Source organism: Protopterus annectens, chromosome 14.part0, assembly GCF_019279795.1.
Source record: "Protopterus annectens isolate FY-2018-M chromosome 14.part0, PAN1.0, whole genome shotgun sequence".
NCBI lineage: Eukaryota > Metazoa > Chordata > Ceratodontiformes > Protopteridae > Protopterus > Protopterus annectens.
In genome coordinates, this window is record NC_056748.1 from 19,610,482 (window position 1) to 19,633,316 (window position 22,835).

The 22,835-nt window shown below is 37.3% G+C and overlaps 1 protein-coding gene across 1 annotated transcript in view; it reads right to left on the minus strand.

Moving 5' to 3' along the window:
• CWH43 (cell wall biogenesis 43 C-terminal homolog) overlaps window positions 1–22,835 on the minus strand; it is a 676,650-nt gene that overhangs the window by 164,173 nt on the left and 489,642 nt on the right. The window contains exon 14 of the mRNA XM_044056345.1: window positions 8,459–8,603. Coding sequence (XP_043912280.1) covers window positions 8,459–8,603 — 145 coding nt within the window. The remainder of the gene's footprint in view (window positions 1–8,458; window positions 8,604–22,835) is intronic.

The following is a 22,835-nucleotide window of genomic DNA, read 5'->3' on the forward strand; positions in this document are numbered from 1 at the left end:
ATGTCCATCAATTCTGGGTTGGACTTGGCCTTGTATGTCAGGCAGATATCACCTCTGAGTAGGCGGTATGCAACAGAGTACAACTGGAGTTTCTTCAGTTGAGCTGCATAGGGCATCTGTTTGAGGCCATTGATCCTCTTGGTGAGGTACTTCTGTGGTCTTTCCAGCTGTTGCAGGTGTCTTGTAAGGTACATCCCAAATGGGGCGTTGTACTCTAAGATGGGTCTGATGAGTGATGAGTAGAGAGGGGCACAATGATCTCTTTTGATCTGGATGCAAACCCTTTTGTGATTAGGTGGGCCATGTAGAAGGATTTTCTAACCAATTTGGCAATGTGATTATCAAAGGAGAGATTACTATCTACTTGGGTCCCCAGATCCCTTATTACATCTTCCGTATTTAGGGGACTACCACCTATGTGGTAGTTTGTGGGTATTTTGTTTTTTTCCAAAGGGGATGATTATGCACTTTTTGGCATTTAGCATGAGCCCATGATTTTGACACCAGGTATCTGTCTCAGTGAGACCCTTTTGGAGGATGTCTGTGTCAGTGGGGGAGTCAATTATAGCCCCTAGTTTGCAGTCGTCTGCAAACTTTGGTCAGCCAAAGTCCTCCTGTGCTTGCCTTTACCTCTGAGAAGTATATGCCAAACAGGAGGGGTCCTAGGACTGAGCCCTGGGGAACACCACTTGTAACCTTTGTGGAGTGGAATAACCATTGCTGTGCGCCACTCTATGGGTATGTAGCCTGTGGAGAGGCTGAGTTTGAACAGTGTGTTTAGGTGAGTGGTTAGTTCATCTTTGAGCTTGTGTAGGACGCAGCCTGGGACACCGTCCGGTCCCATTGATCCTGAGTTTTTGGCTTTGGAGAGGGCTGTTTTAACCTGAGTGTCTGTGATTTCAGGGACTCTACATTCTTCTGGTATGGTTATGGGCCCTTTTGGGTTGAGAGGAGGGTGATGTTTGCACTGAACCTGTCTGCCAGGATGTTGGCGATATCGGTTGGTTCAGTGTATTTTGTGCCATTCTACACTAACTCCGAGCAGATCTGAGCTTTGCCACTTAGATTCTTGACATAGCTAAAGAATGTCTTGTGGTTATCTTTGGAGTCCTTGGCAATTTTTTTTTTCAAAACTCGCCTTGGATGATTTTATGAGGGATCGTAGTTTCTTGCTGATACTGATCAGGGATGTCTTCCCTTCTTGGGATTTTACTCTTTTCTGTACTAGTTTCCTCCTTCTGTTGTACAGCTTGTTTATGGCAGGAGTCCACCAGACTGGTTTCCTTTTCTTGAAGAAGTGAGTCTTGGTTTTGCTTGGGATGGCACAATCCATGCATTCTTGTAGCTGCCCGTAGAATGCATCAGTAAAGGATTTTGCAGCTTGGACAGTGTTATCCTTCAGCATGGGGGCTTTGAAACTTTCCACCTTGGTCTTAAGTAATGTGAAGTTTGCTTTTGAAAAGTTTTTCATGGTGGCTTTTTTGTCTGGGGGTGGGGGCGGAATATGGACATCCAAAGTGATTTGTTTATGGTCAGATCTAACCAGCAAGGGGTTGACCACTGGTGTGGAACACTGGTCGCCCATGTTGGTGATGACCAGGTCCAATATGTTGTCACCTCTGGTGGGAGTGTTGACCAGCTGAACCAGGGCATTTGAGTTTATAAATTCTAGAAAAAGTTGGGCAAGGGAGTTAGTAATTGAGTAGTTCTCCCAGTTAATGTTTGGGTAATTGAAATCACCCAATATTAGGGTGTTTGGTAGGACCTTTATGTTTCCCAGTGTTTCCAGAAATGCAGAATGGGGGTTCTGGGACATGGTGGGTGATCTGTAGCAAGCTGCAATTTGAATTGCAGTTTTGCCCATTGTTAGTTGCACGTGGATGATCTCTGAAGCATCGTGCTATGCCACTAACCTGGAGGTGTGGGTATCCTTGATGAATATGGATACACCCCCGCCTTTTGTATTTTGGTTTGGGTTCTGTGGCCAAAATGTATGGTATAAGTTGTAGCCTGGTAGTGCTGGGGTGCTCTCTGGAGCCTTAAACCAGGTTTCTGATACTGCACATATATCAGTTTTCTCCATACTGAGGAGTGCCTCGAGTGTGTGCATTTTGAGGTTTCGACTTCTGGCATTAAGTAGCATTGCCCTCAGTTTTTTGTTACTTGTGCTATTTACGACGGTGGGTTTGTCTTTTGAGCCTTGCCTAAAAAAGGCACTATGGGGGGGGCAAGAGCCTTGGCAAGTATTCGAAAGCCTAAGCGTGACAGGTGCAAGCCAGCTCTAGTGAAGCTGCATGGCTTGTCGAGCATGTCATCCCAAGCAGCGAGACACTGAATCCCCTTTGAATGACACCAGAAACTTAGCCAATTTTTGAAATCGAGAATTTTTTCTTTATACCGTGGTATCATTCTTGGTGAGGGCTGGATGCTACTCAGGGTCAGGGTCATACCGGCCTGGGCTACATGATCAGAGAGCTCTTCCATGTTTCTTTTCATGTAGTCCAGGGAGGTACAGCTCAAGTCATTCACACCAACATGGACAATTATTTATTTATTATTTATTTTATTTTACATTTGTTAACCGGGATGGTCCGACTGGATACATGTCCTTTTTCAGCGGAGGCCCGGGGAGAAAAGCTCCAACAGAGTTACATTGATAATTAGGTACAGCAAATGAGCTGAAAGAACTTAACAAAAACATAGGCTATTTACATACAAGTACAAGACTGCCATTATTATTTCTGAGATTACTACAAATGTAACATTAATAACATATTAGCAAGGACGGTAGGCAGTATAATGACATAGAGTTAGACAGGATACATATTTCTTTATCACAGTATACAAAGTACTTATCATCTTAGCTAGTTGTTTATGTTTTAGTTAATGGCACAGAGCTAGTCTGGGTTTGAGCAAGGACATAGCCAGTGTGACTTGAAGTGGAGTTTTACACTATTTTTAAATTGACTTAGAGAAGTTGCAAGCGTGATGTTATTTGGGAGAGAGTTCCATATTTTACCAGTGGTGTTGGCAAATAGCGGGTCACCACCTAGGTTGAGAGATTTAGTTGTTTGGACAAGGAGTCTGTTTGCTGAGCGAAGGCAGCTTAGATTGGAGTAGGGAGTCATTAAGTTTTTTAGTGCTGGGGTATTCTCAGGTTGTTTAAGGATTTTGAAGGCCTCTATGAGTTGGGACTGGTGAAGAAGGTGTGGGAATTCTATCCATCCAAGCTTTTTCAGGTTAGTAAAGTGGTGTGTTCTGTAGGGTAGGCCTGTAACGAACCTGGCAATGTGGTTATAGCAGGATGAGAGCTTGGCCAGATCAGATTTGTTAAGGTGAGTGAGGACAGGAGAGGCATATAGTAGGGTAGAGAGAAGGTGTGAATGGGCTGTGGCTGCCCTGGCATTCGGGGTAAGGAAGGCTTTAATTCTATATAGGGTCCCAAGTTTCTTGTTGACTGACTTAATGGCTTGGTTGATATGTATATCAAATCTGAGTTTATTGTCAATGTTTACTCCTAATAGCTTTGTATAGGTGTCTGGGGAGATGATGGTCCCATTATTGGATTTTATAGTGAAGTTTTCAGTCGGAGATCTATTGGTTGGGTAGAAGAGAAGTAACTTGGTTTTGTTTGGATTTAAGATCAGGAGATGGTTGGCAAGCCAGTTTTCGACTTTGGTGAAGCTATGTTGGGTGGTAGTTAGTAGATTTGCAAGAGAGGCATTGGAACATATTATAGTCGAGTCATCTGCATATTGAATGCAGGTGGCTTCAGGGATGACTGTTTGGATGTCGTTTATGAAGACTGAAAAGAGGAGAGGTCCTAATATGGAACCTTGAGGAACTCCTATGGTTCCAATATATGACTCCAATGATAGAGTCATATTTGTACTTGTTCTGGAGTGACCTGAGTGCTTGTGTTATGTGGTGGATCCTGGCACCTGACAGGCAGCTAACAGTAATCTTCTCCTTATTCAGCCTAGTGAGTGGGACATCAGTGTGCCTGACTATAGAGACACCTATTACTAGTATATTGGGTATGTTATTTTGCCTTAAGGGCTGTGATTGCATGGCACACTGGTTTTGTGAAGTATGTGTTTCATGGTTTGTGTTGGGGGGGGGGGGTGGAGGTTGCTTGGATGCTTGCTTTGGAGGTCTCTGTTGGTTTTGCAGATTTTTATTTAGAGCCTCCGAGTATGTTTCCATGTATTTATGTGTGTTTTTTGTCAGTGCTGGTTTAATGGGTCTATGTAAGACTGGTGGTGTGATGCAAGTATTTCCCTTCTCCTCTTGTCTGTCTGATCCAGTCTTGGGTTGAGACAGCTTAGCCTCTAGTTTGGCTGTATAACTGCATCTCTCGCATGTGTTAGTGTTTGGTGGTAGGAGGACGGGGTTGTCTGTGTACATGAGGCAACTGTAACATTGCCTCAAAATGTCCAGATTCACCAGTTGGACTGGAGAGTACACCTGAAACTACCCTTTGGACATGCCTGGATAGGTACAGAGAACTGTTTTACTGGATGATTTTATTTTTTTATGTTCGATAAAATATTATAATGGAGCCTTTTTCCTTGGTCCTCCACTGAAATGGGGTCCTGTGCCCACTCAGACTTTCCCAGTAAGAAAAATCAAACAATCAATCAATCAATCAATAAATCTTTCTTAACACCCAGACCCTAGGGAAATCATGAAACTTGGCCTACAGAGCGCAGCAAAGGAGGCTTTTGTCTGACCCAGAACTTTTTCTTTGTCAGTCAGCCCCTAGGGTATACCTTCTTTTCTTTGAACCAAACTTCAAGTAACAATTTTTGTAGCTGGTTTAGTGACCGAGAGACAGTCTGGGGTCAAAGAGTGATAAATCCCTGACTATAAACCAGGCAACTGGAGTTCAGTTAGTGGTTCAAGTGGTTGATGCTGCTGGTTAGGTACAGGGAGGATAGGTATACCTATCCTGGCTGGTGGGGGACTATGCCAGATATCAGTCTGCTAGTACTCTGGCAGAGGCCAGAACTCAGAGAGATGATACCAGGCTGAGATGAAAGGAGGAGAGAGCATATGTGGCTACTGCTACCCTGGTCCAGTGGTAGAGCACAGACTCTATTACTCCTCATCCTTGCCAGTGGCCTGATACAGCTGTCATGAGCACATAAGCACATCTGCAAAGGGTATTAGAGCAAGGAAAAAGTCTGTTCCCCTCAAGATGATGGCACTTTTCCTGAGTTATCAATCCTCATTCCTTGGGGATAAGGCAAAGACATGCATCTGGAGCATTTCTCCCCGGGCCTCTGTTGAAAATTGGCTTTGTTCCAAGTCGGACTTTCCTGGTAAACAAATGTTAAACAAATAAATAAGAGAAGTAATTTAATAAGAAGCTGAGCCCTCAACCTGGGGTAATGACTTTATAAATGAGCATTTTGTGATGGAGGCTTATGGTCAGAATAGGTACTGGACCAAAAAAAAATCAGTTTAGAGAGTGAAACAAATAAAGGATGAAACTGCAGACAAAACATTTCTCATAATTTCACAATTAGCAAGAACAAACCTTAACATATGAGCGAGACAATTTGAAATTCTGAACATCAAAGTTATACAAGCATATTTTTTCCCCATATTTACCAGTAATCTTGTCATCCTTATCAGAAAGAGTAGGATTGGAATTAACAAAATGCTTAGCAGCATTTAGGAATAATTAAAGTTGTAGCTGCTGGGTCAGATTTGAGAAGAGTGTTTAAAAATGTAAAAGAGTGAACAAATGTATACAGTCTTTTTACAGGCAACTAGCTGACTATCATAAAAAATTGCATGTAGTAACCCAGACACATCCTCCATTGCTGACAGAACTGGTGGAATAGGTGCAGGTTATAGAAATTCCTTCTGTAACAGCTTATAGTATTTTCTGATGGACTGAGAAACTGAAAACACTAGGCCATTCTAGAAGTAGTCTAAGAGAAAGATAAATTTTCATAAGGAGAATCAGAATCTGAACTTTCCTCTGAGTCAGAATCAGAGAACTGAAGAGAATACCCTTCATCTGCCCCTTTATCTTCCTGTCCAGATTCAGAATCTTACATCACTTCAGGAAAATAATTATTCCTCTTTCTTTTACCAGAAGTTATTTTATAAGAAGGATCAAAAGCCTGGATTCAACCAGACCCAGTAAATTACTCATGTCCAAGGACATTTGAAGAGGAGTAGATATGTTTTGTTTTCTGTTTCTTTTTAACAGGAAAAACAGGGAGCAACAGTGTTATTAATAGCAGCAGCAGCCTTTCCAGGGATGGGCACAACATACTGACAAAACAGGGAAGCCAACCCTGTTCCCCCTACCAGGACTGACTGAGTGGCTCTCCCTTACCCACTGAAGGGATTCCAACAGCCACAGAGTCTGTGGCTAGCCCCTGGGTCCATAGTGGCTGCAGGTGCTATACCTGCGGGATCCACAGTAAAATAATGAGTGGTCTGAGGTGCAACTAATGGCTATAGCAGAGTCATTCACTTTCATCTGAGGCAAATTGCTAGTCTGGTGTGGTGGCAAAGACAGTTTGCTTATTTTTTCTTTTTGTGGCTGGATGAAGGGCCAACAGTTTGTTCCATTGTTAAGCCAAAAATGGTGCCAGCGGAAAACATGCAACAAAGGCCAGTAAAAATTTAAAGTCTTTAAAAGTCACTTTTTTCATAGAAAAAAAATGACATGGTAAAAAGTACTTTAAAACACTTTGCCATCCCCAAAAAGTAAAATAAACACAATCTGTCCAGAGAAAAAAATTATTTTTAGTACCTTAAACAACTTTTAAACTGACAGGAAAAAGAGCACTCCTGTTTAAAAATGCAATACAGTCTCATGACAGTCCATTAAATCACAAACTTCAAGCTTTAAATTAACTTTCCTGAACAGGAAAGTGTTATCAAATGGAACATTATTTTAGATAGAAAGTTTCTTTTTTTCCAAAGGGAACGTATCTTCCCAGTAAAGGTACAGCACAAGCTGATTGTCGATCATTGAAAACCTCAGAAGAGCGTTTGGCGTCAAAGTTCTGAAGGCATTGGTGCCCAAACCTGTCTTTTTAGTCAGGTCAGCTCGAGCTGGCTAAGGTGTCCTAAAGCTTTGGAAGCTGGACAGCTGTTATATTCTTGCAGGATATAACCCATATAACAGCATACTACAGCAGTGAACAATATGAAGAATATGAGTCAATTCTGATTTTAATTAACTGCATATTGGCAAACAGCAAGGTTTCCACTTGAAATTATATGTACAGAAAATGCTTAGGCTTAACCCCTCTCACAGAAATCTAGTGCTGAGTAGAACTTAGATGATTCTGGAAGGGATGAACACATATATTCTCAATGCAAACCATTTTTCCAGGAGTAAAATCATATCTACAGCTGTAAATACAGAAAGAGTGAATCACTTTCCAGAAAAATAAAGAAAATGCCATCCATGTACTGTACAGTTTGTTTTCTTACTGCTGTGCAACACACTACTGCCAAAAGTTGAGAACAGATCATTAGTGAAAGTGTGACTTCTTAACAGTCAGATGCATTTACTCAGACTTGGAAATCTGCAAATATGACATATTTGACATGGAATATGTTGTTTAAATAGGGTGTTATGCAGAAAGGTCTAAGACAGTCATCAGAGATGGCAATATATTGGCATGAACTCACTCACGTAGCAGTCAGTGCAGAAGTAATGACTTGTAAGGATACAGACAGAAAATTTCCAGAAGAAAAGATGGGCTTAGCCATGTGTTCCAATATTCCTAAAATTGAGTTACAGTTCATGTCTCAAATTCATATTCAAAAATGGCCCATGAGGTATCACAGTAGAAATGTAACACTCAGCAGTCACAATACGAAGTCTGTCTGAACTATCACTGACTAAAAAGAGGCAAACACAAGTAAAAACAAGCTGAATTAACAACATTGAACTCAGATGCTCAACGAAAAGAATAACTTTCACAAAGTACAACTAGATTGGGGAGGGAGATTGAAATAATGTATTCATTGAGGTTATTGTTAATTGATGGTCCTTGAATTACAGGCACATGAAGGTGAGAACAGAAAAGGCAAGCAAGTCAGAACATCAGGAGAATAAGATTCAGTGTGTTTTAATTTAGAAAAGTAAGAAGAAAGGATACAATTGCTTGCTTTGTAATTCGGTGAATGAGAATTAACTTATACTAGCGATGGCACTGAGACAACAATATGACAGGGTTTATAAACAAGGCAGAAACAGAGGCAACACTTTAATGTGGAGGAGGAGGAATACAAACCCCTAAAGGTAGTAAGTTGGTGTGGTAACATCACACCAACTGCACAATGCCAGCTCCATCTCATAAGTATATACTGCTCTCATGAGAGGGCCAACCAGTGAAGATGTGAATAATCTGGCAAGTAACTTTAATAGTGCTAGCACAAAGCTCTAGGGATACATTTGCATGGTAGAAAGTATTACCTTCAAATGGCCTTCCTGTATTAACTCATTGTAGTCCCTGGATTCTGGAGCTGACGTTATGTAGCCAAGAAATGCCACACGTTCTGAGCACTGCTGCAGCAGATTAGAAATATACTGTGCTTGAAGTTTCCTGTCCAGGTCATCTCTGAAACATATAAAAAATCAGTTTCAAATTCTTACTGTCATAATAGGTCAAGTAACTACTTTTGAAAATAATATAAATTATAAACACTAAACAACTCAAATTGAAATAGTGCGCTAAAACTACTGCCATATAAAAGAAAAAAAAATATATGAAGGACAACGCCACTAACATTAGCACTTTTATCTTGCTTTTAATTGAAGACTGTCAGAATAAAAAAATCCACTTGCCTTTGCTTAAATACAACATATGTGTAACCAATAGCCAAACAATTCATTAGTTTATTAATAATGCATTTGTAATTACCTAAACCTATTGTATAAACTATCTACCAATTCTCATTCACAAAATGAATGGTTTTTTTTTGTGGCTACCTAAAAACATGATTTTTAAAGTCATCTCACAAATCTCATTTTCAAAAAGCATTTAATGTTTAAATGTTCTTTTAAACCCGGTAGATGATTAACTTGTTAATATGGATATTTTCATAACATATCAGGAATTAAGATCCACAGCACCTATGTTCAGTATAAACTCAGTAGTACAACTGCTCCAAACCTCAATCCAGCAGGCATTTCAGAGTACATCTGGAATAAGAAATTGTGGTGATAATATTATAGTTTTTGAACATATGCAGCCCGATTTTGATCACAACTACCCTTCAGATGAGACATTAAATCAAGGTCCCATTTACCTGAATTGGTGGTAGCTCAGGTAGATGTAAAAGATCCCATGGCATTTATCAATAAGATTAGGGATTCTTTATCAGTAATTAACACTAATATACATTATTTACATAGACTATATTGCTTACATTTTCTTTACACTATTTACAATTATTTATACTTGTATTACAGTACAAACAATTTCATATTATTAAACACCCTCCACCCTTTTTTTTCAAAGTTAAAAGCCCATTTTCCATTGAATTTTACTTCATTGAGTCTCTCCATCCATAAAGTCCATAGAATGAAAAATATTATTTTATCAATTTTTTCAATTTCTTTTAGTTTTTTTTACCATAATATCCATATTCAAACATGCTCATGTTTAAATGTTGAACCTTTTCAAGTCCTATCAACCTTTTGTTTTTACATACTTCTTCCCATAACTTCTTTACTGTAGATGTAGAACTTTTCAGAAACTCATGTTCTGCTATTTCAAGTTCCCCACAATGAATTCAAATCCTTTCTTGCTTTCTTCTATAAGGCAAATTAGCTTTAAAGGGGAGTTAAATTATTGATAATCTCCACAAGAAATCTTTAAATTCATATATTTTCTTACACCAGATGAATCTCATTTTAATAGCATTCTTTTTCTGCATCACTAAATGTTTCCAAGGAAAAATAAAATAATGTTATTTCATAACATTCAAATACCATTCTTTCCTATTTTTTCAAAAATGTTTAAATTCAGTTTCCATAAAATGATTTAGTTTTGATACTCCTTAATATCCTCATTCATATAAATTTTCCATCTTTTTCCTATCCCCATTTTCCCCAAAATACTTTTATTTAGTATACAAAATGTATTCTGTTAAATTCCTAGTCTCTTTTTTGTAACTTACTAATGCTCTACACAAATTCAAAGAAGTCACATGAGCAATTGGGTTAATTAACCCTAATTGCTCTTCTTCCTTTACATATAGAATGCTCCTATCTGAATTTAATCTCGATCCCCATATGAATGAAATACAATACACATAATTTCTTTTTCATAATTAGACAGACTCATATAAATGCTAGACAAGCTAACTAGCCTAATAGAGCAGAATTTATTAAATAAAAGTTTTCCTTTTATGACAATCTATATGACTTCAAAAATGTACATGTATCTCTTAATTCTTGAAAAAATCTCTCCCATTATTTTTTTCCTTATGGTCATTTGATACAAATACTATTCCTAATATATCTATATATATATATATATATATATATATAAATAAAACCTCTACAGTAAACTGTATATTGTCTGTATTTCCCATGAATCCAAAACCTTTACTTTTGTCCTTGTTTATACATAAACGTTCTAATTGTTTCTTCCATTCATTCTTTATTTTTAGTAATTAACACTATATCTTCTGCATATGTATATATTTTGGGTAACTGCATTTCCTCCATTATCTTATATCCTGCCATATTTAGTATTCTATTCATTTTATTAACAATCGCATTCATAACTAAAGAAAATATGATACCACTCGCTGAGCATCCTTGCCTTATTCCACACCCTATTTTTATTTCCTTACTTAACCATCCATTTAAAATTATTCTTACATTATTTTTTTTCATATGCTGACTTAAATACTTTTACTATCCTTTCACTTATATTATAAGCCCCTAATATATCCAATAAAGATTCATATTGTATTTTATCGAATGCCTTACTTAAATGTCCTACCATGACTCTAGCTTTTACCTTTTTATTTATAATATTAGCTATTACTTTTCTCACTATCCATAATAAATCCTGACTTACTTTCTCCCAAAGATTGTATGATCAAGCAACTTTTCTACTTTATTTGTTAATCTTTTCATTGTTATTCTCATAAATATTTTGTAATCAGTATTATTCAATACTATTGATCACCATTTTTTATATAGTCTTTCTTTATTTTCGATATAAATTTCATAATTGCCATATATATTTTTTTATCTAGCATACCTATCTTTAGCCATTCATTTAATACCTCCAGAAAAAATACTTTTTGCCAATTTTCCAAATCATTGTACTTATGATATTAAATTTTATCCAATCCTGTAGCTTTAACCAGATTAAGATCTTTCAAAATTTCATTTAGCTCTTTCATGTTTATATTTTTCTCCATATTCTCATTATAATTACTTAGTTTTTAAGTATCCATTTCTGTTTCACTTTACCTCTTTCTTTAAAAAGTATGCCATATATACATTTTAATCACTTAAACTATTCTGTCTTGTGTATTTTTTCCTAATTCTTTAATTCCCTTCTTTTATTTAATTGTCCTTTACTAATTTATTCAAGTAAGGTGCCACCTCTTCTTTTTTCTTTGTGAAAATATCTCTGTTTGTATAACAATCTCCTAATCTCCTGATTTATATATTTCTTTCTCATAAAAGCTGTCTTATCCCTGAATATTTCTTTAAACACTTCATGACTCAACTGCTTATATTTTAATTTCTCTGTCTTTCTATTTTCATTTTGACATTCCAAAAAAAAACACCTTTTATATTTTTCTTTGAAGCTTATCTCCCAACTTTCCATTTTTCATAAAATATTGTCATACCTACATGATCCTTCCATAATGTATTAATATATTTCCTATCTTCTTTATTTAAATCTTTTTCATTAAGCCACTTAACACCTTCACCTATTCTTATGTGTCCTTCTACTCATGTACCTCTATCCATATAGCTACATGATCTGAAAAGCCGGTCCTTTTTATCCATTTTTACAATAGTTTTAAACTGTCAGATACTAAAATATAGGCAATTTTAGTTTTAATTTCACTTCTTCTGTAATTCCAGTATTTATTACCTCATAAGTATAGCTTTCCACTTTTCATTATCACATGTATAATTTTAACATCACTGTTTTTTCTTTCCTATTTTTAAATTACAATTACCCCCCACTAATATTATATCAATATTAACACCTACATAATTTAGAACTTTAAACATTATTTCTATCTCCTTCTTTGTAACACATGCATATATTGCAATAATTCTGTAAACATTTGTTTTCCATCTTAAATTCATTATCATTATTCTTCCCCAATTCTACTTTTGTAAAATCTAAGACATTAACATTTTCTTGGCATAATACACCTATCCTGAGGATATATCTTTTCCCATATTCCATATAATGTTTCCACCCCATAATTATTCAGTTTGAACCCTTTCTTGTTCTGCTAAAATTCTAATATCTTCCAATATAGTTATGTGCATAGAAAATGAGGCACACCATTCTAAAATACCTAAGCTTCTTTTAATATTCTTCATTCTATTAACATTCAAAGCTAAGATCTTCAGCCTTTAAAATAAAATAATTATTATTATTATCCCCTCTCTCATCTTTTACATTTTTTGTTTTCTTTCACAACTACACTTTAAATTTTCTTTTCCACTCTTTAACCCTTTTTTCTATGTTTCCTTCCCCTTAATTCTCGCCATTTTACATATTCATTGTCACTCATATCAAGCAAATTTTCTTCCCCTTCCCTTTCACCATCTTTTCAATTTATTATTATTTCTTTATTTCCTTCCTGTGTACTAACCTAGCTTCCTTTTTTCTTTTCTATATTTTTGTCTGTCATTTACTGGATCCTCTAAGCATTCTTTTCTTGTAATGTCTACAATTTCTTCACAATCCAGGCATGTATGTCCAGTGTTTCCCCATTTTTTACATTTCATATCAGATTTTTTTGCTTCATGCCCTGTTTTTCCACAAATAAAACATTTTCATTTATCACATTCATTACTCAAGTGATTATCTTTACAACAGAAAAAACATGTTTTGGCTGCCTTCTGTATTTAACAAATCCTCTGTTACCATTCACATTGATTACACTTGGAAATGTACGACATTTTCTTTTTCCATTTTCAAAATAATTCCACAGTCCCAGCCCCCAGTCCAGAAACATCGGACATCATATGTTTTTGTTGTGTCCATAACATCTTTACACATAGTCTTTAAATATTATTTCAATTCCTCTTTTTCAACTGCTGCTGTAAATTATATCAAGACTCTCTTTTTGGTTTCTCTATGAAATGCCTACACCATATACTCACTCCAAGGAATAAATTTCTTTTTTTCGAGACAGTCACCAAGGCCATAGACAAGGGAAAGGTTGTTCACACAGCCTACCTTGATCTCACCAAGGCATTCGACACCATTCCTCACTCGGGTATTATAGAAAAACCCACCAGCCTGAATATAAACCCCTACGTCACAAGATGGGTTGCCAAGTAGCTTACAGACAGAACTCACATGGTAGGAATAGTGGGCTCCAGGTCTGACTCTAAACCAGTCACAAGTTGTGTCCCGCAAGGCTCGGTTCTGGGACCCCTACTGTTCGGCATATATTTCTCAGAAGTACAGGCAAACACAGGAGGACTATGGCTAACCAAGTTCGCTGATGACTGCAAACTGGGAGCCATAATTGACTCTCTGGCTGACACGGACATCCTTCAAAAAGGCCTTACTGAGACAGACACCTGGTGTCAAAGTCATGGCCTCAAGCTAAATGCCAAAAAATGCATAGTCATCCCATTTGGGAAAAAGAAAACACCCACAAATTACCAAATAATGGCAGCCCCCTTAATACAGAAGAGGTAATAAGAGATCTGGGGACCCATGTATATAGTAATCTCTTCTTTGACAATCATATTGCCAAAGTAGTTAGGAAATCCTTCTATGTGGCCCGTCTAATTACTAAGGGGTTTGCATCTAGAAATAAAGAGGTTATAGTGCCCCTCTACTCGTCACTCATCAGACCCATCATAGAATACAATGCCCCATTTGGGATGTACCTCAGAAAACACTTCCAACAGTTGGAAAGACCACAAAAGCACCGCACCAAGAGGATCACTGGCCTCAAACATATGTCCTATGCAGCCGACTGAAAAAACTCTGGCTGTACTCAGTGGCATATCGCTTACTCGGAGATGATCTCTGCCTCACTTACAAAGCCATGTCCAACTCAGAATTGATGGACATGCTCCACCTAAAGAAATCCAAGTCACTGCGAGCCACGCACTCTAGTGAGCTAAACCTTGCCACAACAATAAGTAGAACATGCTGGAGGGATAGATTCCTGTCACAGAGACTCCCCATGTTTGGAACAAAATTCCTAACTACATTAGGCAGAGCACCTCACTAACACTCTTCAAGAGAAGCCTTGACGAGTGGATGGATAACAGAAAATACACCCCTGGGATCACTTCATTGGCTCTGCTTGACAGAGGCTCAGTTAATTAATCAATGAGGTGGTGAAAGCCGACACACTCTGGCTAGGCTTAAAAATGCCCTTGGGCAGATAGCCTAGTACCTACCTATGAACCTATATAATTCTAAAAAGTTCTCCATATAGTGTCCTGTCTTAAAGAATATATCACAGTACATTTCTTTAATAAAAATAAAGGCTCTTACCTCCATGAGTGAAACACCCAGTGGTGCAATTACAGTGGCCCATACTTCATGCCTTTTAATTTCCTTCTCTTTCTTACTGCTTACTCTTATAACAAATTTCTTCTCTACTTCCTCCACTTCTTTGACTCTTCTCTCTCCTTCTTTCACCATTTGTGCATAGGATTTTTTTTACCGTGCCCTCAGCAACCCACTCTTCTTGTATTTTTTTCATAATCTCACCCCATGAAGCTGCCACTTCCCTTCTGGATCACTCTGATTAATCATTTCATTTAGGTAAGCATCCCTCAACCCGCCTGACTGGAGAGTTGTTACAACACAATCTTGTGTTGCATCTTGAGACTCAAACAAACCCTTCTGAAACAAATACTCAGTCAGCATTCACTGCATCTGACACTTTAACTGGCCTTTGAAAATGTTTAACTGCCTTTTCCACCATCTCTGTTGCACTGTACTCTCCTCTCAACTTCTTCTTCACGTCCAATTCCTTCTCTGACAAATGAAACACATCCACTGTCAGAATGACAGCACCATCATTCAAAAAACCCTTTCCATTATCTTCTCAAACCTCCATGCTTGCTTCAACAGGCTTCCTGCTTCTCCACACCATCTACGCACCCAGACCAGAAGACAGGAAGCACCACAATGTAAAGATTCTCCATATACAAATGAGTAGGGGAAATTCCCTGGTGACCTGGTGAAATTTCCTTAGTCGGTACGAATATCCTCTGAAAAGAGGCTATTGGTTTAACGGAATTAACCCCGTCAAAAAAGTGTAAATAAATAATGACATCAGTATTTAAGAGATTAAAAGACAGTGGTGTGACACTGAACAAAGAAAACATGAGCTCTGTGAGACAAAGCTGGAATTCAGCAAGTCATATCACCACTAGAAGAAAAGCCAGAAGCTGTATGCAACAATCTAACACCAAAACATCTAGCTGTATTGTAAATTCTGCTAAGGATGGCCAATTATTGTTTAAGGTTTAAACCACATGTTTTCAACAATAACTAAATGATTATGGAATCTTACCAAGAAAGCAGTGACCTAATCATGGAGTGAAATTGAAAGACTGAGCTAGTAGTGGGTTACTCTTACCTAAACAACAATGCTAAGTTGTTAGTGCATATTAATTCCAGTATTATAAAGAACAACACTAACTGAAATGTAATGATCACAACAAACTAAATGTGCAAGAATTTACAGTATTAACACCCCCACTCCCAACCACCCCCATATAATTTCTTTTATACCTAACCACTTGTCATCTCCTCCCCTTCCAGTTTCTCCCCAACACTGCACCTCACATCCTGCCTCTATCAGAATATCCCTCCCACCTCCCCCTCTCCTTTTACAACTCCAATCAGACACACCTACAAATATCACCCTTGTATACATCCCACCTTTTCTTAAACTATCATGTACTGCACACATCCAACCCAACTACTAAAAGCATCCATCTACACACTAATATTCTTCAACCTACTCCTTCTTTCCAATCTGTCCTCCTATCACACTGAGCTTGATAACCATACCCCATCCCCATGGCAAACAGAATCCACAGCTAATTTCATTAAACTAAAAAACTTCCCTATATCACCAACCGACCTTACCATGCCCAAACCTTTCCCTTACTCATGCAACAAACCAACCATAAAAAACTAACCCTCTCTCTTCACAAAAACAAACTAAAATAATTCACAAATTTACCAAACTCTATCTACACCTACTCCAAAAACTCACTTGCAGTGGAGATGTCCACCCCAATCCAGGACCCAAAACACTAGTCAACCCCAACTCAAATCAGCTAAATCCCCTTTACCACAGACCATCCTCATCTCTCTGCTTCCTAAACATTAATGCTAGAAGCATACTTAAGAAAATCCATGACCTACATGCCCTATTGGCACTAATCAAACCGGATATTGTTGTGTTAACTGAAACATGGCTCAAACCAAAACATCATGACAATGAGATTACCACCCCTGACTACAATATTATCTGCAGACATAGTAGAGAAAAAGGGAGGTGGTGTTGCAATAATATTCCAAAACCACCTCACCATAAAACAACTAGATTACAACACCCAAGATGTCAAAGATGTGGAACTAATCCTTGCCAAATTAAAAATAAACTCCAATAAACACATAGTTATTGCAGGTGGCTACATCCCACCAGGCAATAATATCACTCAAATGGAAAACCTGCTTAACTGGATGTCCAACTCCATTCCACATGAAAACATACTATTAGGACACTTTAATATTGACTGGCTCAACTGCTCCAGCCATAATCCCACTAGCTTTATAAACCTCCACAGGTTTACCCAAACTATAACCACCCCCACTAGAACTGACAAAACATACAATTACCAGTCCATCTTGGACTGGATCCTGATATCTGACTCCAATCTTACACAGCAATCTGGCTGTCTTCCAGATACCCTAAGTGACCATCATCCTACCTACCTAATTATGAACAAATCCCAAACCATCAGCCAACCTATCCTCAGAGTAGCTCATAACAAAAACACCTTCAAACCTACTGACTTCATCAATGCACTAAAAAACTGCAACTGGGCTCCCCTACAGCAATTATCTCTAGACAAAGCAGTTGAATACTTTAACACAACCTTCCTAAAAATCCTGGACTAATATGCACACTCCTGAACAATTAGAATAAAAACTAATTATGCCCCATGGCTAACAAATCCCACTAAAACTATGTTGAAAGAAAGGGACAACACCTGCTCTCGATATCAAAAAAACAAAACAACTACCTTAAGACAAAATTACTTACAGCTCCGGAACAAAGCCGAAAAAACATTTCAAACTAGACAAATCTAACTACTCTCAAAACCTATAAGAAAAATATTCTCATAACCCCAAAAAATTCTGGAACACAATAAATTGCATACTGCACTGAGGAAAGTCCACTACACCAACCCCTGTGCTACCAAATAATCATAAAAACATACCCACACAATTTAATAAATTCTTCACTGAAACAGTCCAGACCCTTGCCAATGCCCAAAATAATAGTACTACCCACCCCACACCAATAACTACCACAACCCACCCCAATGCACAAAACAATACCCCCAGTTTTCAACTTCACCCAGTGTCCACCAAGGCAATCTCTAAACTCCTTAAGAAACTTAAACCAACCACTCTTGCAGCTGATAAGCTACCAGTAGACTTCCTTAAGATATGAGCTGAAGCTATAGCCTATCCAGTCTCCATTCTCATTAATAGATCTCTGTCAGAATGCAAAGTACCAGCCTCTTAGAAAACCTCCCATATCATCCTACTGCAGAAAGGAGGTAACTCCTTAGAACTTACCAACTATCGCCCTATAGCTAGCTTACCACCATTATCCAAAATATTAGAAAGAGTAGTTCATACTCAACTTATGCAATACCTCCAGAATAACAACCTACTCTCCATATCCCAGCATGGCTTTACCCTTCTCACAGCACCACAACAGCATTATTATCATTTACCAACATAGTTAACCACCACAGAAACAAGGGTCTATTTACTTCTTCCATATTCTTAGACTTATCAAAAGCCTTTGACATGGTAAACCACCACATGCTTCTTGCAACTCTACCCTAAATATAAGTCCCTCCTCTGTATCATGGTTTAACAGCTATTTGTCAGATTGACAGCAAGCTGTCCTATGGCAAGACCAATTGTCCCCCCTGCTACCAGTAACTGTAGGAGTTCCTCAAGGGTCTATCCTCGGCCCTCTGTTGTTTTCTCTATTTACTAACCAGATATCTTCATCCTTACCAACTGCCTCAGTAGTACAATATGCTGATGACACCACCCTTATATGTGCCACCCCCACTCTACGTGAACTAGAAACCCTAACCCAAAACACCTTCACCCTAGCCGAAACCTGGTTCTCTAACATCAAACTTCTTCTTAAGCCCAAAATAACCAAACTAATTCTCTATGGCCAGGTAGATCACCTCCCCTGAGCAACAACTTCATCAACTCCAAAGAAAACATTCAAATTAGTCCAACCACATACACTAAACTGCTAGGCGTAGAGATAGACAATAACCTGAAATTCGATGTCCACATAGCACAAACCATCAAGAAAGTTAATAAAAAGCTAGGCCTCCTCTACAGGACCAAACAGTTTATGACTAAACATACCAAAGTCACCATCGCTAGGACTCATCTCCTATCCACCCTCCTCTATGCCTCTCCCATCTTGATTAATCTACGCCAAATCGAACTAAATAAAATGGAATCTTGCTATAATAAGATTGTCAAGTTTGCGTCTGATGCTTCTTACAGGTTCCACCACTGTCTATACCTAAAACTGCTTAACTGGCTTGAGTTGCTTCATATACTCATGCTCAATCAACTCTCTATAGCTCACAAGCTCTACTACCTCCCAGAGTTAACCCCAGCACTTCAGCATTTAATACAGCCCCACATCCCAACTAGAGCCCTACGATCTAACAGTCAGAACCTAATAACTGTCATCCAACATAAAAACAACGCTGGTAAATCACTCTTTGCCAGCACCATTGCCAAAACCTGGAACATACTACCAATCCTTATAACTTCTTGCACCTCCTTCAATCATTTCAAAAACTCCTTAAAACCTACTACTTAACTAACTGGCTATGCTCATGTTACACTCCAGGTTAAATCTAATTATGTCACATGTTCAGTGAGTATAAATAGATTTGCCCTAAAAAGCTTGCAAACCCAGATGCTGGTAAAAAAAATATATTTTTTTTTAAGTTTTTGACTATGTACCTCAAGTCAGTAAAAAGCACGATGAACCAGTAAAACACAGCTCACGACCAGAGCAATCACAAGGACCTGGAAACAGATATTGTTTTACAAAAGACTCCTTTATTGCACTTTGTGTCCTCTTCAAATCCACAATTAAAAACAGCTTTACCAAAAACGAAAACAAGAAATATTGTCAAGCGCTTTCGCCCGGGCTCTCCCAGGCTTTATCAAGACAACTGTAAGTGGAAAAGCACTTCCTTTATATACCTTTTGCCTATTCCCCTGCTTCCTTAATTGGATTGTTGGACTTGATTACTTAATTAACTTTTATTATTTATATTTATATTTTTATTTCTGTTATTAACCACAACCAAATGATGTTGTTTTAAAAAATTCTAATAATTGGTGTTGATTAAAAACATTTAAAAACCTTGAAAATAAACTAACAAGTTAGTAAAAATAAGTATAGAAATAACAATAGAAATAAAACATGTTATAATTGCACTTTCTACAATCAACTTTAGCAGCATTATGTGGTCCTTAGAATTAATAAATGTTTTATGGTATATCTTCCTTGTACCTCAATTATTTTACTATGTACTATCACTGTCTACTGTACTGTCTTAACTAAAACTGTTAACTTCTAACCTATTATGTATTAAAATCAATTGTATATTCTATATTTTGTTCTCTCATGTACTGCATTCTATTGTACTGTAGAGCTTTTCTCCCCGGGCCACCGATGAAAATGGACCTGTGACCAGTCGGACTTTCCCGGTAAACAAATGTAAATAAATAAAAATAAATAAAACACAGGGTGAAAAAATACTCTCTTAAATAGAAAAATAAGCACTGGCAGACATGTGGTGTTTTAAGTATTTTAAGCTATACTCATGCACAAGCAGTTTAGCATTAGTTAATGGTCATAACTCACTAGAACTTATCTATAATAGCCTAAAATCTAAACCTTTTGCATGAACAGAAACAGAAGAACTTGGTCTGCTGCTATACGCTACTGCATCAGCAACATGGGGATTATGGGTGGCTGGTTAATACCAGGTGGCTTGTTTCCTGGATTTTTTCCTTTTCTGTAATATTTTTGAATGCTTTTTCTTTTTACCTTTTACCAGCATTTTAGCTGGCCATTTTTCTGATTTGGCAGATTATTCATACTGATATCAGCTATGTACTATTATTCTCCTGCTAAACTGACTTGAGACTAATTAATTTATTACTATTTTTATTCATTTGTCTTTGTTGACTGAGATATTCTAACTGGGCAGAGACCTTATATCTATTCAGCAAGGCACTTCAGTGCTTACCCATACATATATTGACCGGTTTGTATTTCTCACATAGTTACAAACACATTGGCTTCATGTTTTACAAGGGTACATGCTTCCTTGATTTCACACTGGTTTTACTGAATTTACTGGGTAACATTATTTGACAGGGTACTTCAATGTTAATCTATGTTTCTTGGTTTTTTTTTTGTTTTGTTTTTTTTTTTTGGGGGAGGGGGCAGCATTTCACTGATTTGTTCCTGATTCTTTTATGTTACTTACGATCTTATGTTCTCATGAACTTTTCTGAGAAACTGCTATTTACAGTTTAAGGGTCCTTAACTTAGCAGCATAATCTTGGCTCAATTAACCCATTTTGTTTCTGATTGCTGATATTCACTGTATCTCATTTGTGTTGTAATTAGAACTGTCAGGAGTCATATGGCTGCGTTGACAATCAACTGGAAGTTCGGGGTTCAGTTCTTAAGTCCTCAAACTATGATAATTAACTGTGATTAAACTGCAGTAACATCAACATGTGAAACTCATTCTTACACATTAAAATTATTTTTTTCAAGAGAACACTACATACTATATATACCCACATACACACACACACAGACACACACACACACACACATATATATATATATATATATATATATATATATATATATATATACATATATTTATATATATATATGGATTCACTTCAGAAGCTCAAAATACTGAAATATCGAATTTCAGTACCTCAAGCCCAGAAAGTCGAATCCTGAGAGCAGCGAAAGTTCAGAAGCGTGAAATTCAAAACCTCGAATACTGGAGGTTTTGAATTTCACACTTCTGAACTTTTGCTGTAGTTATGTAGTCAGGTAAGTGTGTGTGTGTGTTAAGGGTTTTGGGTAGGGGCTGTGGTGTGTGTCAGTGTGTTTTGTTGCTGTGATTTTTGTGTGCGAGGAGAATGTAGCTTGTGTGGTGGTGTTTTGTGTGTGCTTGCATGTAGTGCAACCTCGGAGTGAGAATATTTAAGTAGGGGGGGTGTGGGAGGTGCAGCCCCCCACATGGGGAGTGCAGGGGGGCTTGCCTCCCTGCTTTCATGTAGTAGAGAGTTTATGTGTGTGTGTGGGGAGAATGATGTGTGTGTGTGTGTGTGTGTGTGTGTGTGTGTGTGTGTGTGTGTGTGTGTGTGTGTGTGTGTGTGTGCGCATTAGTACTGTGAAATTCAAGATCTCCGGTGTGCGAGATTTTGAATTTCGCGGTTTTGAGTTTTTCTGGTTTTGTGGATTCGGCTTTCTGGGCTCAAGATACTGAAATTCGATATTTCAGTATTTCTTACTTCTGAAGTGAATACATACATATATATATATATCTATATCTATATCTATATATATATATATATATATATATATATATATATATATCTATATCTATATTTATCTATATATATATAATATATATATCTATATATATATATATATATATATATATATATATATATATATATATCTATATATGTATATATATATATATATATATATATATATATGTATATATATATCCCTATCCTCGAGGTACTGAAATCTGATATTTCAGTATTTATTGCTTCTGAAGTGAATATATATGTATATATATATATATATATATATATACATATATATAAATCCCTATCCTCGAACCGGCTTCCCCTAGCCATCAGAGAAATAATAAATAATACTCCAGCTTTCAAAAAAGCACTTAAGGAACACTTATACAGCACCCGAACATGTCACTGCAAAAATCTTCCATGAACTTCCTCCATACAACTACACTTTGCTATCACTCAGTCTCTGTCCTCACAACCTTCCATACCATCTCCTCTTTTTTACCCAGTAATGACACATCCTTTTATTAACTACTGATAGAATTGTATCTTCGTATTGCATTTTAGAACTAGAGTAGCTTTTCTCAGTAACAGCGCTGTTTACTTAGTCAAGTTTTCTGTTACTGTTTTTCATTCTGTCTCACTCAGTGATGTTGCTAATTATTTTTAGGTAAATTATATTCGCGAAAAAATGTCATGCACTGT